Source organism: Catharus ustulatus, chromosome 1, assembly GCF_009819885.2.
Source record: "Catharus ustulatus isolate bCatUst1 chromosome 1, bCatUst1.pri.v2, whole genome shotgun sequence".
Taxonomy (NCBI): Eukaryota; Metazoa; Chordata; class Aves; order Passeriformes; family Turdidae; genus Catharus; species Catharus ustulatus.
The window spans coordinates 15727848-15748305 of NC_046221.1; the positions used below are offsets into that span (position 1 = coordinate 15727848).

The following is a 20458-nucleotide window of genomic DNA, read 5'->3' on the forward strand; positions in this document are numbered from 1 at the left end:
TTTATCACAGAAAAGAAAAACATCCAGCAGAAAAAGGCTCAGCTTTGAATTTTACTCTTTGCCAGGAAAAACATGGGAACAAGTGAAGCACAGCTCTGAAAGCTCTAGCTTATTAAACTCCAGGGACAACAAAAACAACCAAAAAATTTTCATCAATCTCTTTTGAAAAACAGAATAAAGATGCTAGATAAAAATGTGTGCACACACACGCAAACCCATACATTGCACAAATCTGAGGAATAGAAATGGCCATGGTGTAGCATCGTTGTTCACTGTTCCTTCATCTGAGAAAAAACTTAGGGATATGTCCTGCTGTTACTAGACTCAGGAGTTTATACCCATACTCATACCCATTGCTAGGAGTGGGCTATGAAGATGGCAAACCATTCTTTGCATTCTCAGGCTTCAGCTTGGCAACTAAAGGTCACTATTGACTTAGCAAGAATAACCCCAGGGGAAGTTGTCCCCACCAGGAGTGAGCAGCTGGCATGTGTTAATATTTATGGTCTTCTGCTGCAGTGGTGGGTAGGACCTATTTGGACTAGGTGTCTTTGAATCAAGCCTGCTCTAACCTATGTGATCTGAAGCTTCTCTCTTACCAGCATTTGGAGCATAAAATTCTATCACTTATGCCTAACTGCCACATACTTGTAACCCTCTACATGTGGGATAAAATTAAATCAAGACAAACAGAGATGCCTGTATTCCCCCTTTATAATTTATAAGGATAAAAAGCAAGTTTTTTGCCAGGGCAGGGTTCAGGAACTTTAGATATCTAGCTAGAAAAAAAAAATTCTCTTCCCATTAAGAGATATCTCACAGAGTTTGTCAGACATCCAAAGTGTTATTTCTGCTCTCTTCATTAGAAACCATGTTTTGTAAGTGACAGAGACATACTCCTCACAGACCAGCATTTACTTAAACAAATTATTAATCATAAAGTGATTCTGGAAGGCAAGAAGCATTCCATCTCCAACCATGACTTGACAGCATTTGGTTTGACCTTTGTTCTGTTTGGAAAATCCCCAAAGTTAAAAATGTTGGGTGAGTTGAAGCTGACTGACAATGAGATTGTTTTTTTCAGGGGTTTGTTTTCTTACTTCTTTGGTGAGGTCTGTAGACTGGGCCATTTAGAGACCAAACCTTCAAAACCATTGCTCTTTGAAATGCATCCTCATTTCAGTAATCTCTGCCTGCATCTGAGGAAGGAAAGCACCAGATATATTATTCTTATCTTATCAAAGATTTCAACAGCACAATGGAACAGTTACTTACTGAACAAATACAGAGGACATGTTTTACTTTTTTATCTCATAGAAGAAATGTAAAATTAATTGCTGCAACACAGTTCAAAGATTGAAAATACTGTCTACAGTAAAAAGGAGGACTAAAATCATAGCAGCCTAAGTGGCAGAAGTGTTAAGGTCTGTTGCTAACTGTAAGCATTGATATTCTTAGGATAACTGAAAATTATAATGTTCCAGATTGATAAGCCAATTGCAATGCAAACCCTCTTAAATATGGGATTTGGAGCAGAACTGTAATCACTAAGGTCTTTAATATCTCAACACAACAGATCATGGTCATTTCAAATGAGACTTTTCTTTGCAAGCTCAGACATCAAGCAATTCAGCAAACCCTCTTTTGACTGGTATCCAAAGATAATTTTCAAAAGGAAGAACTATGAATCACCTAAATATTCACAGAACAATTCTATATATTTTAATTCTGGAGTAATAAAATCTCTGAATCTTATTTCATTATGCAGTTGATAGTGCTTTTTTTTTATCTACTGCAACGGCTAAAGCACTCACCCTCCCATGTATTGGATACTGTAGTTTCCATTCAGTGTGCTTCCTGAAATCCCATCCCTCTATAAAAGCACCACTGGACTACAGAAAATTAGGAAAATTAAGGCAGGAAAACTGTTTCAGAGACAAGGCAGTGATACTTGATCTTGCTGGATTGTTACAAGTGTTATCTTCCCCTATGTAATTACTTTTGATTATTAATTTAATAATAAGTACTATTTGACAGATTGCCTGCACCACAAAGCCTCTTTGTATTCTCCCAGTTCTTTCTCTCATCCTGAAAATCTCTAGAAATCACTCCTAGAGAAGGACTTCAGAAAACTTAACTTCAGATAGAAATATTCAGAAGGAATGTAAGTATTAAGAGCCCTTTACCCAACAATCCAACTTCTAACCTTTTCTGTGCAGGAAAGCAATGTCTTTCCTCTGTCCAACATGAGAAAAACCAATGCAGAATTATGGAAATTGTTCCATCTCATGGAGTCAGCACCACAAATGAGAGGCTATGCCTTAGAATTTCCGGGGCTTTTACCTCCCCTGTCGGGCTGTGAGCATAATACCTACAAGACATATTCTGGGAGTTGTTCCATGCAAAATTCCTGTACAGGGCTGCACTGTTTACATTGACTACAAATCTGTATACACAAGAAAGCTCAGCATGGGAACAAAAACCTATCTCTGAAGTCATTCTGTGAAACAAATCGAACATGGTTTTCTCCATAACAAGGGGAAACAGAACAAATCCTGAATGGTAGAGAGCCTCTCAAAAATTTGCAGGGAACTTCTGCTTTCTAATATAACAGACTGTGTTAAACAAGTCTCTTTAGTGAAGAGATTTCCCAAAAATACTTGTTCAAAGGTGAGACCTATCAAGCCCAGCTAACTGATCCCTCTACAAGCCATGGGAAATGCAGTATGGAGAGTCAGTCTACACAAGAAATGAAGCAGTAAAAAAAATTATATTGCAATTTGAGAACTGCTTTTTGAAAATTATCAGTTTCTTGAATTCAGCTGTATTCACTTTTACTTCACAAAACACTAGGGGAAGTGAAATACGATTATTTTACAGGTCAGATATGATGAAAAGACAGTGGGAAGGGTGAAAAGAAGCAGGGAGGTCCTGCAAAAGAAAGCAAACCAATCCTCTGCTTAAAGAAAGTATGAGAAACAAGTCTGCAAAAGCAGTGGATCAAGACTTTCAACTAAGAGGATTTATGGAGAAGGAGATTTTATCTCCAGGCACAGGTTAGCCTCAAATAAATCCTAACCCTTGTTTTAAACAAACTGACCCCAAGTTACCCATGATGTTTAGAAGAATTTAGTACTAGAAGAGAACCTTGGTGGCAATTTTGTGATAAGCAAGGGAAAGCATTTGGAAGAGAACTTTCCAGTGAGCAGCATGACTTTACTTTGAAAAGCTTCCTAATTCATCATATCTCCAAAGCAGCCCAGGCTGGAAATCCTAAACTTTCTTCAGCTGAACATGGCATGGACTTTTAACTAGTTTGTTTGTAAAATTATTTAAATAGAGGTTCTTTGTCTACCTTTTCTTTTTCCAAAGGTACAAAATTTTGTAAAGCAAAAACACAGCCTGCACCTTTGGAGAGTATAAAAAAAAATTGAACTTGCAGATTTGTTTCTATGAGGGAAGACTTGCTGTTCCCAAAATACAGTTTCATGAGCACGAGCATGGAGCACAGCGAGGCTGTGGCTGAGAGCCTGATGCTCTACACCTAGAAGTGACACAGCACCACAAGCGTGTCAGATCCAAGTGAGACAAGCTCTGCTGGGCAGCAGCATCCTGTGCCACACTACTGCACTTGTGGAAGCAACAAGGTCACAGAGACACAGCACTGTGGGCCCTAGGGTGATTCTGCACCTGCATAATCATCTCCACATGGAGCTGTAGTTTCTGGGGCTCTTCTGCCAGTGCAGTACAATCTGGTATTCAAACCTCTTATTTTCCCACAGAGCCTTTTAGAAATTAATTTTCTAGTCAGGATTTGAGTGTCATGAAGACTTTTTAAGCTGGATATGCACAGTGGCCATATCAAAGCAATCAGCTAGAACAATGAAGAGGACAACCACAACCCACAGCTGCCAGCAGCTTGTGGACAAGGATTGAGAGAGAAGGATAGATGGTGACTGGAACAAAAGGGACCTCAAGAACAATAAAACCTTATGAAGAGGTACCCACCTAAAATGTACAGATACAAATGTGTGGCAGCCTGGGGAACTAGCAGGAGGAACTAGAGCTCCTTGTGCTGTTACTACAACACCGGGAATAACAGCTATGGTAGGAGGGTTTGCATGTAATGGGAGGGCTGTGATGGATGATATGAGTTCCTCTGGAAAGACAGGCAAAGAAGGGAAGATTCAGGGCTGTCTGTGTGAAGAAGCAGCTTGAACACTTGTAGTAGACAGCATTTTTATTGAGAGCATGTTTCAGGACCAGAAAAAAAGCCACTAAGAATGACAATGATGAGGCAGCATATTTCAGCCCAGCCCACCAAGGTGATGGTGACAGTCAAGATCTAGAACAGGCTGTGCAGTTTCCATCCTTGAGATTTTCGAAGTCTGACTAGATAAAATGTCCTGGTCTAATCTCACAGCTGATACCACAAAAGAAGGCAGCTGGACTAGGTTCGGAGTTCTCTCCCAACCTGAAAAATATTGTGATTCCAAGTCTAAAGAGCAGAATCTGAGACAGGAACCATAGCAAGAAGTCTGTTTTGTGACTGCATCTTCACAAGCATGGCACCAGGATGCTCGCCCAGGAGCCAACTGCAGGCCAAGGCTGCAGATCCCCAGGAAGTTACAGAGGAATGAGGAACAGTGGCAGTTGCAGCAGAACCTATTCCTGCAACACTTGTGAGCATCCAACATCCAGGGAAATAAAAATAAAGATCCCTGACCACAAATATTGACTTTGAAGTTAATAGCCCAAAGCGTATTTTCTCAGGACATGGAACTTCTGAATGTTTTCAGTTTCCCTAATGATTTAAGAGCCAGGAAATACAAGACTTGCACTAAAAAGTATTTGCAGCAAGGGAAAGGGGCAGAAGGGCAAAACTGTGTTTAATTCACTGGTGTTCCTTATCTGTGACTTTGCAAACAGCTCCATCACATACAACACAGCAGATCAGCACCAAGTTTGAGAAGTGACTAAAACTTACTGCCTTGCTCTTGCACAGACATTGTTTACATGTTTCTGAGCATACGAATAAGCTCTCAAATCTAGATGGTAATCATAGTCCTTCCTTGACATACATCCAGCTCTTGTTTTCAGTGACAGAACCATATTGATGGTTTCTAAATATCTTCAGTGCAAGACTGCTGCCCTCAGGAAATGATAATCATACCATCTCTCTTGATTTCATAAATACACCCCCTCAAGTCTTGGTTCTCCTCCCACAGGTGGCTTCAGTTTCACTCAGCTCTTCCCCAGACATAACTCATACTTTAGGGAAGCTCATGGTCAGCCCTCCACCTCCTCCAGCTACAGCCTCTTCTAGGAAAGCTGCCTGCTGAGCTTATTTACATCACCAATGAGAGCTGATCCTTGCAGCCTCTAGGCTTCAGCTCCCTGGTCACCAGCTCCCTTAACTCAGAGATATCTGAAAAAATAACCTGTGCATTCCACTGCTACAACACTGCTTTTGGCTTCTTTCTCCTCTTTGCAGAAACTGGCCTGCAGCCATGACAAGGGTTCAGAACTATCCCCAAAAGGGACAGGCAGTCTAAACAGAAAAGTGATGCTGAAAGGCGCTGCACGTACAGTAACCATGTTTTGCCCTGCCTTTTAAGGCTTGGACATCTATAATCATTTACAAAAGAAGCTTGTGCTTCAGCATGGCTCAACCATACAACCAAAATACAAAATTCACTGTTATTTGTCTACAAGTGTCCTGTACCTATGTGTCAAAATTCATATAAAGTCTTTCCTATCTATGTCAGTGGATCACTGTGAATATAATGCAATTAGGTACACACTGTCACACTTCTGCTGCATGCTTCTGTCCCTGGTAATCCATATTCTTATTACACTATTACCCATTTGGTTAATATAAAAAAAAACGAAATTGAAAAGTACTTGAATACTGCCCTAATCTTCAGAAAGTTACATAGTCTATTCCTGAGTAAACTGCAGACAATGTACCTCTAGGTTCCGTAAAGATTAAGGTAGCAGCAGGCTTGTTACACAATGTGTCAAGTTTCCTATCAAAGGCTTTGTGTTTGCACCATTAAGTTAAAATAAAATTCATATCAGCTCCAAAAAGAAGTTCTAATACCAGGATTTAGGTAGAAAACTAAGTTTCAAAATCAAGGCTCAATCCTGAAGAAATTAATATGAGAATTAATTTCAGCAACCAAGATAATGAGTATGTGAGTCATTATTTAAGAAAACATTCATGAATCAGAAATACATATATGTATTATCTGAAACTCCAAATAAACTGTTATGGAATTGACCTGAAGGTCTAACACTTTAGTTGGCTAACTGCTAGAAGATACTTTTCCTTGCCCAGTTTTCACAAGTACTTGGAAGTATGCATTATTGCCCACAGTATTTCTATTGAATAATATATCAGAGAAAAGAGAAAACACACTTATAAATTGTTCAGATCACACCATTACAAAAAAGTCTACACAAGATTGTATACCAGTGCAACATTAGAGTCTAAAAGTACTGAAAATGAAACGCTAATCATAAAATTTATGTTGCATTATCTCTGAATACAGTAATTTCCTTTATTGAATTTCTGTTAAGAATGAAGAAAACACTCTGGAATTACAATTCAGTCTAATGCATGAGTGGCTCTCAAACTGGACAGGTGAAACATTCACAAATACACTTTTAAAGTTTGGTATTTGCCTGCTTTCCATTTCCCATTTCCTTCCCTCCCTCTTCCTCTGAAAAGATTTCTTTTTGTGGCAGATGCAAAGAGCACTCAAAGTTTTAAGTCAATAAAAAGCATTGATTCTGCTGGCCCAACTGATCTGGAAGTGGGACAGCCACTGTTCTGCTGAATTATCTGAAAACCAAGGCAAGACTGGGAACAGGACTCCAGCATAATACAGGATTCTCTGGATCTCTACATAAGACAGATCCCTCTGCAGGAATGCTTTCATGACACCTAGTAGGCAGCAGCTTTGGGGAGAGTGATGAAGCAAGAAGGGCATTCAAGAACTCCTGCCTGAACCTGAAATACAGGTTTAAAGTGAAGCTGAAGGCAAAATAGGAAACAAGTGTGGGTGGAGACCAGTCCTGGGTAGAGAGAACAAAGGAGAATTAACTAAAGACATTTTAAATCAGGTGGAAAACAAAAGAGTAAACCCACTTTTCCAACACAAAACAGTGGCACTATCCTTGGAGAGCTGTGGTGGTGCAATGCTTTTTGAAACTGCACACCCGACTATCTAATTCCATTCTCTTTATTTTGTCTTGGCACTATCTACATGAATGGAAAACAACTGCAAAAATAGATACGTGCACTTGGGTTTTACTGACTTCCAAAACATGACTGGATTGGAAACAATGGTTCCAACACATTTATCTTCTTTCAGACTGTGGTTTCTGGAAAGGTGGAAAGGTGGTTGTTTCTTGAGCTTTTAATTAGCATATCATTTGTATGCTAGCCAAGAGAATTCCCAAAGGCTTTTTCCATACTGCTCCTGTCAGCCTTTTTTACAGAAGAGTGCCCAGCTGAAGGCTACTTCCAAAATGCATCTGTAAAACTTACATTTAAATACTCTTCATTCATAAAACAGATGGAAAAGTGAGGAGTAAGGAGGAGAAATATGTACAGAAAAAAAGCAGACCTGTACAAAAATCACTACGATGAAGACCAGAGATTTCTTGATTCTCCATTCCCCATAATAGAAATATTAAAAGTAACGTTCTTTGGACTGCATGTCACGTTCAATTCCTAAAACAGAATATTAGCTACTGTGTTTCTGTGTCATTATTTAGTCATTTGCCCACTGCTTTTTGTTGACTGTTTGCATTATTTAACTTTAAAGAGTCCAAGAGGCCTCTGATTGTTTCGCTTCCTATTCCTTTCCTATTCTTCATCTTGCTGGAATTACTTCTTCCAAACGGTATCAGTAGAGCTGCCAGTCCCCAAGGTTCTTTATCGATAATTTGCTGAGTTTTATCTTCCTTCTGTAAAATCCAGGCACTTTCTCTGGCCATAGCTACAAATTTCTCCAGCTGTGGCTGATTAACATTCTTGCTGATATTAAGGTCTTGTTCAAAGGGATTCCAGATATAAAGAGGAGACGGCTCAGGCTTATTTACTTCCTTTCCCTGCAGACAGCATAAAGAAAAAGTCAAAGTTGCACATGTACATTACAAGCTGAGCAAATAACAAATCACTTGAGTTATTACATTAGAATTAAAAGTGTTTTGACCTATTAGAGAACATTTTACAAAACACCCAGTCATTATTAATCAAGTTAACTTTCCTGTCAACCTGACTGTATGATTCCTGCTCTCTGAATACTCTCAGTGTAGTTTTCTTTGCTGATTTCCTTCAAGGTAAAGAACACACAACTACAGCTTAACCTGTCTTTTTGGCCATTCTCCAACAAACTGTTTGCTGTCCAACAGACCTCACACCTCACCTACTGCAACCTCCTACTCCTAATCTCCACTAGCATATGGGCAGCATCAGTGTGTCACATTAACCTGCATAGCCCAGTTTGATAAAATATTGCATGCACTTAAACTGTTCAAACCATTCCTCCCACACTGCTCAGAGAGCTCAGTGCTGGTGTAACTGAACAAGATTGCTTTGTTGGCTGAAATTCCTCCCAGTTTGATTTGTCTTTTAAGCACAAAGTTATTCAGGTCATTGTCCACTGTTAGGCACCTGGTACAGTACAATACAAATAGCTGACAACCATGTAGCTTGCTATTTAAATGCACTTCCATCTCAGTGCTTATTAGTGTTTCTTAGCTGACTGGTTCAGTATAGCAGAACTTCCTCAAGCCTTTTCACTGCAAGCTCTAGCAGGAATCCATCAGCTCCTCCTGGTCCAGGAAGTGTCTATGTAAACGTTACATACTCTTGCCCCAGGGCCAAGAACACTGTCAGAAAAACAGCAGCAGCACAGACACCTTCCCTGAGTAGCTCAGGCTCCAAATGTGTTTTTGCTTGCCTTTTTCAGTTTAATAGCAAACAGAAGTTCTCCTCCTAAATAAATCAGTTCCTAGGATCAATCTGTAAAAAGAGTTCCTTAGCCAATGATCCACAATGCCCAAATGGGAAACAGAACAAACGAGTGTCCACACAGCAACATGGCACTGAAACCCCATCCTGGAAGCAGCCCAGCAGTGGCAGGTGTGAGCTATGGAGGTTACATTTTCTTGTACTTCTATTATACCTGCATGCACACCCAGATCAACAGGATGACTTAAACATATAAAGCAAACTGAAGTGCTTGCACAGAATTATCATGCTATGGCATGCTTACTGAGCTGCAGCACAGTTACTGCAGGCTGATACAAACTGCAGTACAAAACTGCAGAGCCAAAAGCAGACCCAGAACTCAGCTGTGAGTTTTAATGCAGGCTCTGGTTGGGTCTGGACTCCCAACTTTAAATGCAAATCTTGTCATCTCACAGGGCTTGTCACAGACTTTTGCTATGAGAGACATCATGACATTTTAAAAGCTTTCCTCCCACGGAAGCAAAATAGCTTTGACTTTTTAAAACTGCCACTTTTATTACAGAGCTTTTCAGTAAAATCACACTAGCTTTGCATCAGTTTCTGCTTTCCAGCATATCCAAGTAATGATACTGTAAATGTTCTTAATGGTATTGTAAGTTACTGGGCTCCAGGAGGAAAACACTCCTCCTCCACAGAAAGGACTCTGTTTCCATACAAATGTATTTTTTATATATAATTAAAGATGACAGAAATTGTTGCTTAGCATTTGTAGTCTGTCAAATGGCAGACAGAGAGATTCAATTGATAATAATGAGCAACTAAAATTCATTTACCTTTCGAAGATTTATGGAATTCTTTCTGAAATCAAAGTTTCCAAAATATTCAAAAAACTCAGCCAACAATACATCTAAAGGAAAGAAAAACAAGAACAATCACAAACATTAAGGAAAAGCTTGTTTTCAACATGCTCATAAAAAAAGAAAATTGATGAAGATCTACCTACCAAGTGGTTCTGTATTCTTTGTAGGTTTAATCTTCGTTAAATCACTAACAAATGAGCAATCATATCCTCCAATTATATGCTTGTCTTTTTCATCTGAAAGAAAAATTGTGGGCATATATTGAAGTAATAAACAGTAAAATGCCATTGTATTTAATAAAATTCAGATAACAAACTGAAATCAATACTACTGTATTGCACAAATCAAATTAGGAATTCACAAGTGAATTTTCAGGTTAAGATTCAACTTAAGTGATACAAGATTCAAAAGAGAAAAGTCTATAGATGGGTAAATCATAAATTTGCATCATGAGATCATGAGCAAATGGCACATTTTTAAAATCCTACAGGATTAAGATAAATTACATCTCTGAAAATACTTCCTTATAAGCAACAAACAGGGTATTTCTGCACAGAGGGCAGTATTACACACTTAACAGCAAAACTCTGAGATTGCTACCTATGTGAGGGCTTAAAAAAAGTCACACTCAGAGTGTTCACTGTCTTTTTCTGAAAAATTTGAGAATTAGGAACACTCTTGTAAATATCAGAACACATGTTTTATGCATAAACATTTTTACAGAATTCTGATGGAAATGTTTAAAATTATTTTAAAGCAACTGAACACAGACCTTTTTTTCTACTGTAAGCACTCAAAAGTTTCCAAGGAATCATGTCAACAAGCAGAAGACATGAGTAAGGAATCAAGAACTTGAGGTGTCATTCTCTATGCTTTCATACAATTCACTGAAGATAACACACCCTGAATGCTGCGTAAGAAACTGCCAGGACAGCTTGTTTGTGGAGATACAAGAATTATTTGCAAGGGCCTGAACGGTCTCAAGGATATAACAAATTGGGAGAACAAAACACAGCCTTTCTTTTAAGCATTTGGTAGCTATAAAACAATACACATCATATTAGTCTGCACAAAATCCTTAACTCCAGAAATGTTCAAGACCCTACAAGTCTTCTAAAAAATAGTAATAAAAAAAATTCAGCATAGGCACACTGAACAAGTTACATTTAATTATCTAAGGGACAGAGTAAGTTTAATCCCTTAATAGAATTAGTATTGTATTGAAAAGGGATTTATTTTGCCTTTAAAGATGCATTATTTTCACTAAAAATACATGTAAAGCCTATGTATTCCCTCAAACTTAAAATACACACAATATTCACTAGTATTTGAGAGCATAAAGGAATTGCTTTGGTTTATTTACCACTTTAGATAAGACAAATGTGCAATAAACAATAAACTGCAACAACCACAGAAACAGCTGTGCTTACCTGCCAGTTCTTTAAGTTGGTCTAGGGTTGGAATGATAGGTGGTGATCTCCTCTGCAGAAAAAACATGACCATCATGGTCAGGGAGAAGTTTGTAATCCAGGTACCAGGAGCACTATTTGTAAGTCCATGAACGCGGGCCCAGCATCGTATGGTGAACACCAATGCTCGTACACGGGAATCAAGACAGCCATAGATATACAGGAGTTCAGAACTTCTTGTTGCAATGCTGAAGAAGAAATGGAAAGACATGTAAATGATGAGAGAATTATCAAGTATCAGATGCAGTGTTCATTGTTCATTATAAGAGAAGGAGGCCTCCATTAAAGAAAAAAAAAACTTTTTCACATTTAAAAAATAGGAGAGAATCATAGAATAGTAGAATGATTTGGGTTGGAATGCCTGGAATTGTCCAGGATTAAATACCTGGTCGTTTTCCATAGGAATAATGATACAGTTCTGGGTAAATAATTTGCATTTGCACTGTTTCCTGTTTCTTCATTCCACATCACAGTGGGAGGAAAAAACCCCAAAATAAAAAACCACCATCAAGTACTGTGGAGTCAAATTATGCAGAACTGAGGTGAAAAAACATAATTTAGCAACAACTGCCTTTGAGGTACATTAGATAATATCTCTATCCTAACATATAATAAAATACAACTAGAACTTCTTTTACTGCATTTACCTAAAAAGTAATAAAATGCTGCACTGAAAAGTAATCTAAGTGCAGAGACACAATGAAATCCGCAATACAAGTTTGGTAATTTTCAAATGATTACTGCTTAGTCCAGTTGAAAAAAAAACTAATCTGGAAGGATAAAGGATTTCAGATGGATCAGTTTTTGATCTCCATCACGCTGTCATACAACCATCCATATATTGCACAAATGTCAAGGCAAGAAAAAGTAGGAAAAAATGGAAGTACAGCATGAGAAACTTGCTTTGGTTCAGTTTTAGCCTAAAGTGCTAAAAGCTGTTCTAAAAATTCAGCATAGCCTTTTGGAGACAGTTAGTAGGTCAAAATTTTGTAACACCTGGGCTTCCTAATCTTCAGCTATGAGGAGCTTTAGGGTGTCCAAGAGATTTGTTTCAAGTAAAAATGATAACAAGACAAGACATGCAGTCCCAACCAGACAAACTATCAGCAGTGAGATACAAGGAAGTTTGTACAGAACTTGCTGACTTTCACTGTGGCTGCATATAGAGAAGTAATTTTATTGTAAGAAACTTGTTCAATATTACCTTAACAACTCCTGCATATTCTGAAACAGAACTTTAAGTAATTCTGAGTGTATCTGATTTGCTTGTATGTGATGCAGACAAATCACAGAACTGCACTAAAACTCATATCACAGAATCACAAAATATTCTGAGTTGGAAGGGACCCACAAGGATCACCAAAGCCCAACTCCTGACTCTGCCCAGGACAGCCCTAAGAGTCACACCATGTGCTGAGAGCATTGTCAAAAAGCTTCTTGAGCTCTGCCAGGTTTGGTGCTGTGCCCTTTTCCCTGGAGAACTTGTCACAGTGCCCAAGCACCCTGTGAAAAACCTTTTCCTAATATCCAACGTCGATCTCCCCAGACACAACTTCAGGCCATTCCCTTGGGTGCTGGTATCCTGAGGAATCACCCATATTTCCATGCTCTCCAGCAATCAGAACTCATTTCCCGCTCTGCAGCCACTCCGGTGCCGGTGTCACCGCAGGGCCATTCCTGGGCGGCGGGCGCCCCCCAGCGGGCACTCCGCCCGCTCCCCTTCCCGAATCCCTCGGCACCCGGGGGCTCTCCCAGCACACAGGGGGTGCAGGTCCGCAAGAAAGAAAGGACACTAAAGCAACTAGAAGACAAATTTTACCCTAAAACATAAAAGTTCTCGAGCTGCTTAATCTGAAAAGCAATCGAGAAAGGCTTTGCACACGCCGAGGGAAGTAATGACTCATGAACGCTGACTGCCTTCTTTGCAGTTTTATAAGCCAGCCTTATTCCACTGACTGGTTTCTGAGTCCTCAGCCTCAGCTAGAAATCATTTCCTATGCTGGAGAAAGATAACTTAAGGATATCAAACTCTAACCACTAGAAGTCAAAAAACATCCCTTTTACTTTCAGAGCCAAAATCCACATTTGTTAAGAACATGGAAAAGAGAAGACCAAACCAGTTGATATCAGGTTTTCAGTACATTTAAGTACATCAGAATTCTCTGCAAACTTTTTAAAACCGGGTCTCACCTGTTGCTCACTGACAGATCACACTGGAATCCTGTCGGCTGATGGGAAAATTTCACCAGAGGGCAGCGGGCATTGAGGATCTTCTGTACATTCACACACCCAGGACCAAAATTATCAAGGCAGTCACCAATCACAGAAAGAATCCTCTGAGTTGCTAATCTTTCCGATGGTAATCTTTTCATCTGATATTCCATTTCAAAGGGACCTTTTTTCTAACACAGAATTTTAAAAGCAAGCTGTTAGCTCTCAAACAAAAGAGACATTTAAAAATACTTCTGAAAGACCACTGCAAAGGAGTTTGTACAACCAGAACTGAAAGACAAGAATTATTAACAGCAGTCTACCAAACTTAAAATAGGTAAAAACATATTGCTGTCTCTTTTACATTCTTTTCTGGTGATTCAATTTTTCCAGGCTAATAGTGATCAATTTAATATAAAGCTACATCATCAAACAGAAGTATAATAGTACTACATTTCATTACTGGCTAAAAAATGTAATTCTGGAATCACCAGGAGAGCATAAATGCTCTGACTGAAAAGATGAGCATACAGTTACAGAGGAGTAACACAACCAAACTACAAATAATTTTAAATTATCAGTAATTTCTTATCAAATCCTCAAAGAACGACGCATTGTTAGTAAATCACGTAGCAGTGTAAGGAAAAATGTCTTTTTCATTTAAAAAAGTTAGCATTAAGTAATTTTACTTAATCCTTCAAAATTCAGTTACGATTATGTAAGACTTAAAATAATCACTTGATGTCATACATACATAGCTTCCCTGAAAGACAAAAATATTGTGAAGATACATTCTAACATCAGAAATTAACTTCTCTGTAGGTCTTCGTATTTTGATTTGTTATATTTGTAGTTTTTACCTCAATAAAATACCTGTGAAATCTCTGTTTTCTTTATAGTCTTGTGTTTTTAAGACACCAGCTAATTTTGTTTGCTAATCCAACACTTGACACTGACTTATCCTCCCCCTTGGAACATGTCATGGGTGAATGCATACTATACAAATAAAATTACAGTGATGGAACTGAGATCTGAGATAACTGAGATATAGAGCACGTTACTTTTGCTGTCTGCAGATTAGTGACCTCACAGACAGGTGAAACAATTCAGAAGTTATGGACCTTGCAACCTTTCCTATAAGGTCACTTAAGGAGCTGAATTTCTGAGTCTCTGTGGCAATCACCAAGGTGACTGTTCCTGCTCCCCTCCTGCCAGCAGCTCTCCAGTCAGCACCACGTGCAGTGGAACATGCCAGGACAGCGGTCCCTAATCCCATCTGGCTGTGCCCCTGCATGCTACAGCAGGGCTGGCTCAAAGTGAAAGGAGCCTGTAACCATCGACATCGAGGCAGTTAACAGGAAAGATAAAGATGGGAACTCAGCTGACCTGTAGGTGGGCTGGTGTTGATATTTATATTTGTGACAAAAACCACAACGGGCCTTTCCAGATAGCACCTATCTTTCAAAAACTGAAAAAGATTGTTTTATAATGATACAGTAGATATTCTAAGCAATTAAAAGAACCTTCATATACAGCTTTGGTGCTAGCTAGGGGGTATGAAGCACTGATACACTTGCCCCAACCCTGTGGTTCTTCCCCTATTCTTGTCATGCAGAAGGGAACAGCAAATACTGAACTATTACTATTATTAAAAGTAAACTGTTACTTTTGGGTACGCTGATACAGTAACCTAAGCAAGAAGCACAACCCTTTTAACAAAAACTGCTACTCTAAAACATCACAGAGCCCTGTTCTAAGTCATTCACTTATCCCCCAAACTGCCCAGGGGTTAAAAATGCCCTATCTGTGGCGTAGAATCCACTCTAGGTAAAGAATGTTCCCACTTCTGCCTCTTCTCTTAAATTACAATTAGTAATCAGTTTGCCATAAGGCTCAAAAACAGTTATTTGATGTAAATAGATGCTGAAATGCCTGATTGCTGCCACCTCCTGAAAGGCTACAGAAGTGAAGAAATCAGATCATACCACCTTCTCCATTGCTGCTAAATTACCTTGTAACTAAAGCTACCTGCCCTTTGTCTCCCCATAGTCTCTCAGCCATTCACAGGTAATCACAGCTGCTAGTAAACTCACTCATCATCAAATACTTTACATTTCACAACAGAACTATCTCCACAAAGGACACATATTAAAGAAAGCAGCTAGTTACCAAACATGCTTTGAAAATAGACATTTCATACTTGAAAGTTATTCCCTCAAAATTTAAGAGGTAACTTCACTTTTTAAACATAAAGACTTTAACACTGCACACACACATGATGATCCTTCTCTTCAGCTGACATATTTGCTTTCATTGTGATTTATAACTGCAGTAATACTAAAAACTATATACATATGAAGGATTACTTCTTTAAAGGTAACTTACATGTCAACATACAAATTGTACAGAAAAGCTGAGAGAATTTTCAATCTTCAAAAGCTTAAGCCCATTGTCTTTTAAGGAAAAGAGAGCTAGTTTTTCCCAAACTATCTGTCATGACACAAATAAAAAGTTGCCACAACATGAGAATCACTTCCTTGATTATTCATTCAGAATCTGTGACCTGTAAGTATTCACCATGACTACACCACATCCTGAGCTTTCACACCTCCACACACTAAATATGTGCCTATAAATATATACACACCCCAGTACATAATCCAGTAACTTTCCTGAAGTATCATCTCTTCAAGGTAAGGAAAAGAACCTGACAATCCTCCCAAAATGCAGATGTGCACAAACTTACTTTGCTTTAGGACATGGAGGACCCTAAAAAACAAAGTCAATGCTTTAAAAAGTGCTTTAACAGAGCATGGCTGAAGCACAGAAGCAACAGAGAAGAAAGCACGACAGTAGAAAGGGAAGGTCTGACTCTGCTGGAGGATGAAGGTTTTCCTCATATTGAAATTCACCCTAATAGTGCAAAATTTATGTAAACACCAAATAATTTTCTTCATATTGCAAAGAAGATCTTGTCCATGTCACACTCAATTTTTGAAGTCTTCAGATCCAAACATTCAAATGAACTTGTTCACACCCTATAGTATGAACCCATTTAAAACCTAAATAAAAATAAACTGATTCATGTCTGTGAGACAGCAAATGAGCTGCTCTGCTGAAGAAATCCAACAAACTGAAGATGCACAACATCATCTTACCATTTTGGTAGCATGCTTTCCTGTGTTATGGAAATCCAAAAACATGTCCACATCAGATCCCAATTTGCCAAACGTGTTGACTGAAGAGCCAAACGGCTTCACCGTGCTGTCTGGGAAATATGCACGTGTAAAATCCCGAACCAAAGAACAAGCCAGAAATCGCAGCTTGATGTTCTCTTCTGTCAGCTGATACTCATTCAGTAGCATGTACATCTGACTGCTTATCTAGTTCAGAAAATAAACACTGTAAAAATACAATGACCCATCTTCTATTAACATATTTTCATCTATTTAATATCAACGTAATTAAAATGTTATTTTTCAAAATTTCAAAACAGTTTCTTTCATATAGAGAAATTATTTTCATAATTAAAATGAATAATTTCATGTATTTATTTCAATGTCGGAGAATCATTCACATAAAATGCTAATATGTTACCTTTTTAATAAAAAGAAATACATTTTTAAGTTTCACATGACCATGTGCAAATCTGAAATGAACATGTCTCATTTTTAATTGAGAACTAGAAACCTCTACTTACGCTGTCTGCCAGACAAAGCTTTTGAATAAGGTCTTTCACTGGAATGTGACACTGAGGAGAGAGGTGAAGTGGTGTCTCTTCAACGTGTTGACTCACTGGGTTTTTCAGTGTGAAAGTAAAAAGTCTTGATTTAAATGGGACAACATGATGCTCTGTAGCACTTGGGATCCCAACAGCATCCTGCAACGAGGCTATACTGCTCTTTTCTGAAAACTCTATTAAAGCATTGATGCCCTAAAACATTAAGAATGGAAATACAGGGTGAGATAAATGAACTCATTGTACTGATATCACTGAGATGTTCCTGGTGCTGCTGAGACAGATTAATATGAAGCCTGAAGCCCTTTAGCCCTGAAGCCAAATGCTAGGTTTCTGTATCTCAAAACATTTTAGATGCTTTTTCACAAGAGGTTAAAAGTATCTAAGACATTATTCTCGATAGCAAGCACTGAACATAAAAGTTCTGAACTACATTCATCTTCACAACTGAAATACTCAAGAAACACATAAAAAGAAGAGCTATCTCTATTGTTAGAACAACGAATGGTGCTATGTGAAAGTTCCACAATATTTAGTGCAAAAAAGGTTGCTGGCTATTCCTTAGAGGTGTTACTTAGCTGACTAATGAATAAAAATCAACTGCTCAGCAAGTTGTGAACATTAGCACAGATAAAAACTCTCTTAAGACACTAAGTGTATATAATTTGCTTAATTTATGTATGAGGCCTTAACCAAATTTTCTTTCTGGTATTTCTTTTCATATTAGTCTAGATTTTATTTTATATCAAAACTTACTTACACGATTTTCAAAAAAGAAATGGCTCTTAACATTCCCATGACTGGATAAGTACTGCAATAATTTTTTTTCATTAATTTTTGATGGGCACTTTATTAAAACAGTCCGTTCAGCTTGATCCTGTCGCTCTGTCTGGACTTCAGCAAATGTCTTCTTTCTGGTACTGACTTCAGCATCTGTGAGAAGAAACAAGTATCAACAAAGATGTATGGCTGGTTTAGGACACTTAATCTCTTCCTCTGGATTGAAAAACTGAACAAAGGTTTGTCCTGGTTCTTGAAGATCATGACAGCAAAAGTGAAAAGAATGAAGAATGAATGAAAGAAAAAAAAAAAAAACCAAGTGTATTTCTCTCACAAATGCAGACATTTATAATAACAAGAAGTAGGAAAAGTAGGAAGAAAGCAATACTGACTTCCCCTGGTGCACAGGAAGTTTCATAATACAAGGAATCTTTGTTTTTCAATTTGCTGTTCACCATCAAAAAACTCTGCACACACATAAGAGTTTGGAAATGCCAGCTAGGATGTGAGGCGCGTCTACACCTTTGGCAATCTTCACTGAAATGACAGTCTCCATTCACTACCACAAAACCAGCACTTCAGAACAATTCAACACTTGTTATTTTTACAACTCAGCGCCTTCCTTTACAGTAAACTCCTACTCAAAATTTTCACTTACTAATACACTTTCATCTGCTCCAGTACAATAAACCCACAGACCAGACACTTCTCATCGCACTACTTGCAATCTGTACTGCTGCTGACAGCCTGCAGAATTCACATGGAATCAAGACATGCTGCACATCCAGAAATATGGAACTTCTTGACACTTTGCATACAGGCAAAGGGGCCATCTCCCAAACCTGAGATCATGATCACTTTCCTGCATAGCTTTCAAATCAATCCACTGATCACATCATATCAGCAGAGCCTGTGAAGCTGTTGCCTGTTAATACTTCCCTTTTGTCATTCAGATTGGGAAACTGGGGAGCATTTCTCAGCAGCTACCATCTGCCACAGGGATATTAAGTAGAGAGCTCTCTATTCTATGTTTTTGGTTTTGAAAGACCCATGGAATATTGTGGCCTTTAAGTAAACTTTTAAGTATCGTTAGATAGTTGTTAGTATTACTTGATAGTATTTATTTTTTAGAAATCTTTCATTTTATAAGTTTACTGAGCTCTCACAGAGGTTTGTAAATAATAACCACAGTAGCTCTTTCAACAGCCCAATTTTATACAGCATTTTTAATCAGAAAACTAAGGAAGTGCTTTATCAACATGATAAATATCACAGTTTCCATAGAAACAGAGAAGGATGAAGTGACCAAGGTGCAGAAAAGACAAGTCTCCCACGGATGGATGACATGACCAGGAGGTCTCTGCATTAGGCCAGAATTACCACCCGTACATGCTTAGCCGCTACAGGGACGATGTGATCTCTCGACCTCTTCTGGCTCTGCTGTCCTTTGCACTGCTGAGCATGGCACTGATGCACAGCAGCAAAGACACCCCTCACTGATCCTCGGCTTGTACCAAAGACACAGCGCCAGCCACACGTTTCCTGTGCCTTTTCGAGGGGGTCTCTGGTATCTACGTTTAACAAACCGAGTCCCGGGCACTGACAGCGGACTCTGGCCTCCTGGGCTGCAGCCCGAGGGCACAGGCCGACCTCTCTGCCCGGCCGGGCTGCCCGGGCCCTGCGGGCTCCTCACGCCCGGGACGGAGGCATTGCCCCGGCGGCTCCGGTGGGGCCGAGCGGGACAGGCGGCCGCTCCCCTCCCCACGCCCCCCGGCACAGCCGGCTGCGCGGCACCGAGGCCCGCGGCGGATGCACCGCGGCCCTGCCCCCCGTCCCTACCTTCCCCCGGCTCCTCGGCAGCCGGCTGCGCGGCGGCGCCGGAGCGGCCGAGCCGGGCGTGCCCGCGGGCGGCGGGGCCGGGGAGGCTGAGGCGGCCCCGCAGCAGCGCCAGCGCCGGCCCTCCCGCGCGGAGCGCCATGGCCGCCAGGGCCGCGCCGGCTCTGCGCACGCGCCGCGATCCACGGCGGCCCGCGGGGCTCAGCCGGCTCCGCGTGCGCTGGGACGGGACGGGACGGGACGGGACGGGACGGGACGGGACGGGACGGGACGGGACGGGACGGGACGGGACGGGACGGGACGGGACGGGACGGGACGGGACGGGACGGGGATCCCGCGGCGTCCGGGCGGGAGGGAGCAAACCTCAGCGGGCAGCCCAGGGAGCGGGCAGTTGCCTGCTCCGGGCAGGCGGAGCCAACAGCTGGCAGCAGTGTGCCCTGGCAGCCAGGAGGGACAACCGTGTCCTGGGGGGCACCAGGCACAGCATCGCCAGGCCTTGAGGCCTGTGTGCAGTTTTGGGCACCACAATGTAAGCAGGATATAAAGCTTTTAGTGAGCATCCAAAGGAGGGCAATGA

At 40.1% G+C, this 20458-nt stretch overlaps 1 protein-coding gene across 1 annotated transcript; it reads right to left on the reverse strand.

Annotated features, from left to right (window-relative positions):
• Positions 1–1271: 1271 nt before the first annotated feature.
• Positions 1272–20023, reverse strand: LOC116997822 (mitochondrial poly(A) polymerase). Its single transcript, XM_033062946.2, has 9 exons — positions 19885–20023; positions 18026–18198; positions 17227–17460; positions 16685–16909; positions 13506–13717; positions 11277–11503; positions 9990–10082; positions 9820–9893; positions 1272–8121 (listed from the first exon to the last, which is right to left on the reverse strand). Exons 1-9 carry the CDS (start codon positions 20021–20023, stop codon positions 7786–7788), a joined length of 1713 nt encoding a protein of 570 aa, XP_032918837.2. The 3' UTR covers positions 1272–7785.
• Positions 20024–20458: the final 435 nt, after the last annotated feature.

Bases quoted from the DNA above. Each gene is read 5' to 3' on its own strand.
- LOC116997822 (XM_033062946.2), bottom strand. From the start codon at position 20,023: ATGGCGCTCCGCGCGGGAGGGCCGGCGCTGGCGCTGCTGCGGGGCCGC. The intron at 10,083-11,276 runs GTAAGCACAGCT...TTTTTCTTTCAG, and splicing joins CCAACTTAAAGAACTGGCAG to ATGAAAAAGACAAGCATATA. The intron at 9,894-9,989 runs GTAGGTAGATCT...TCTTTCCTTTAG, and splicing joins AAAGAATACAGAACCACTTG to ATGTATTGTTGGCTGAGTTT.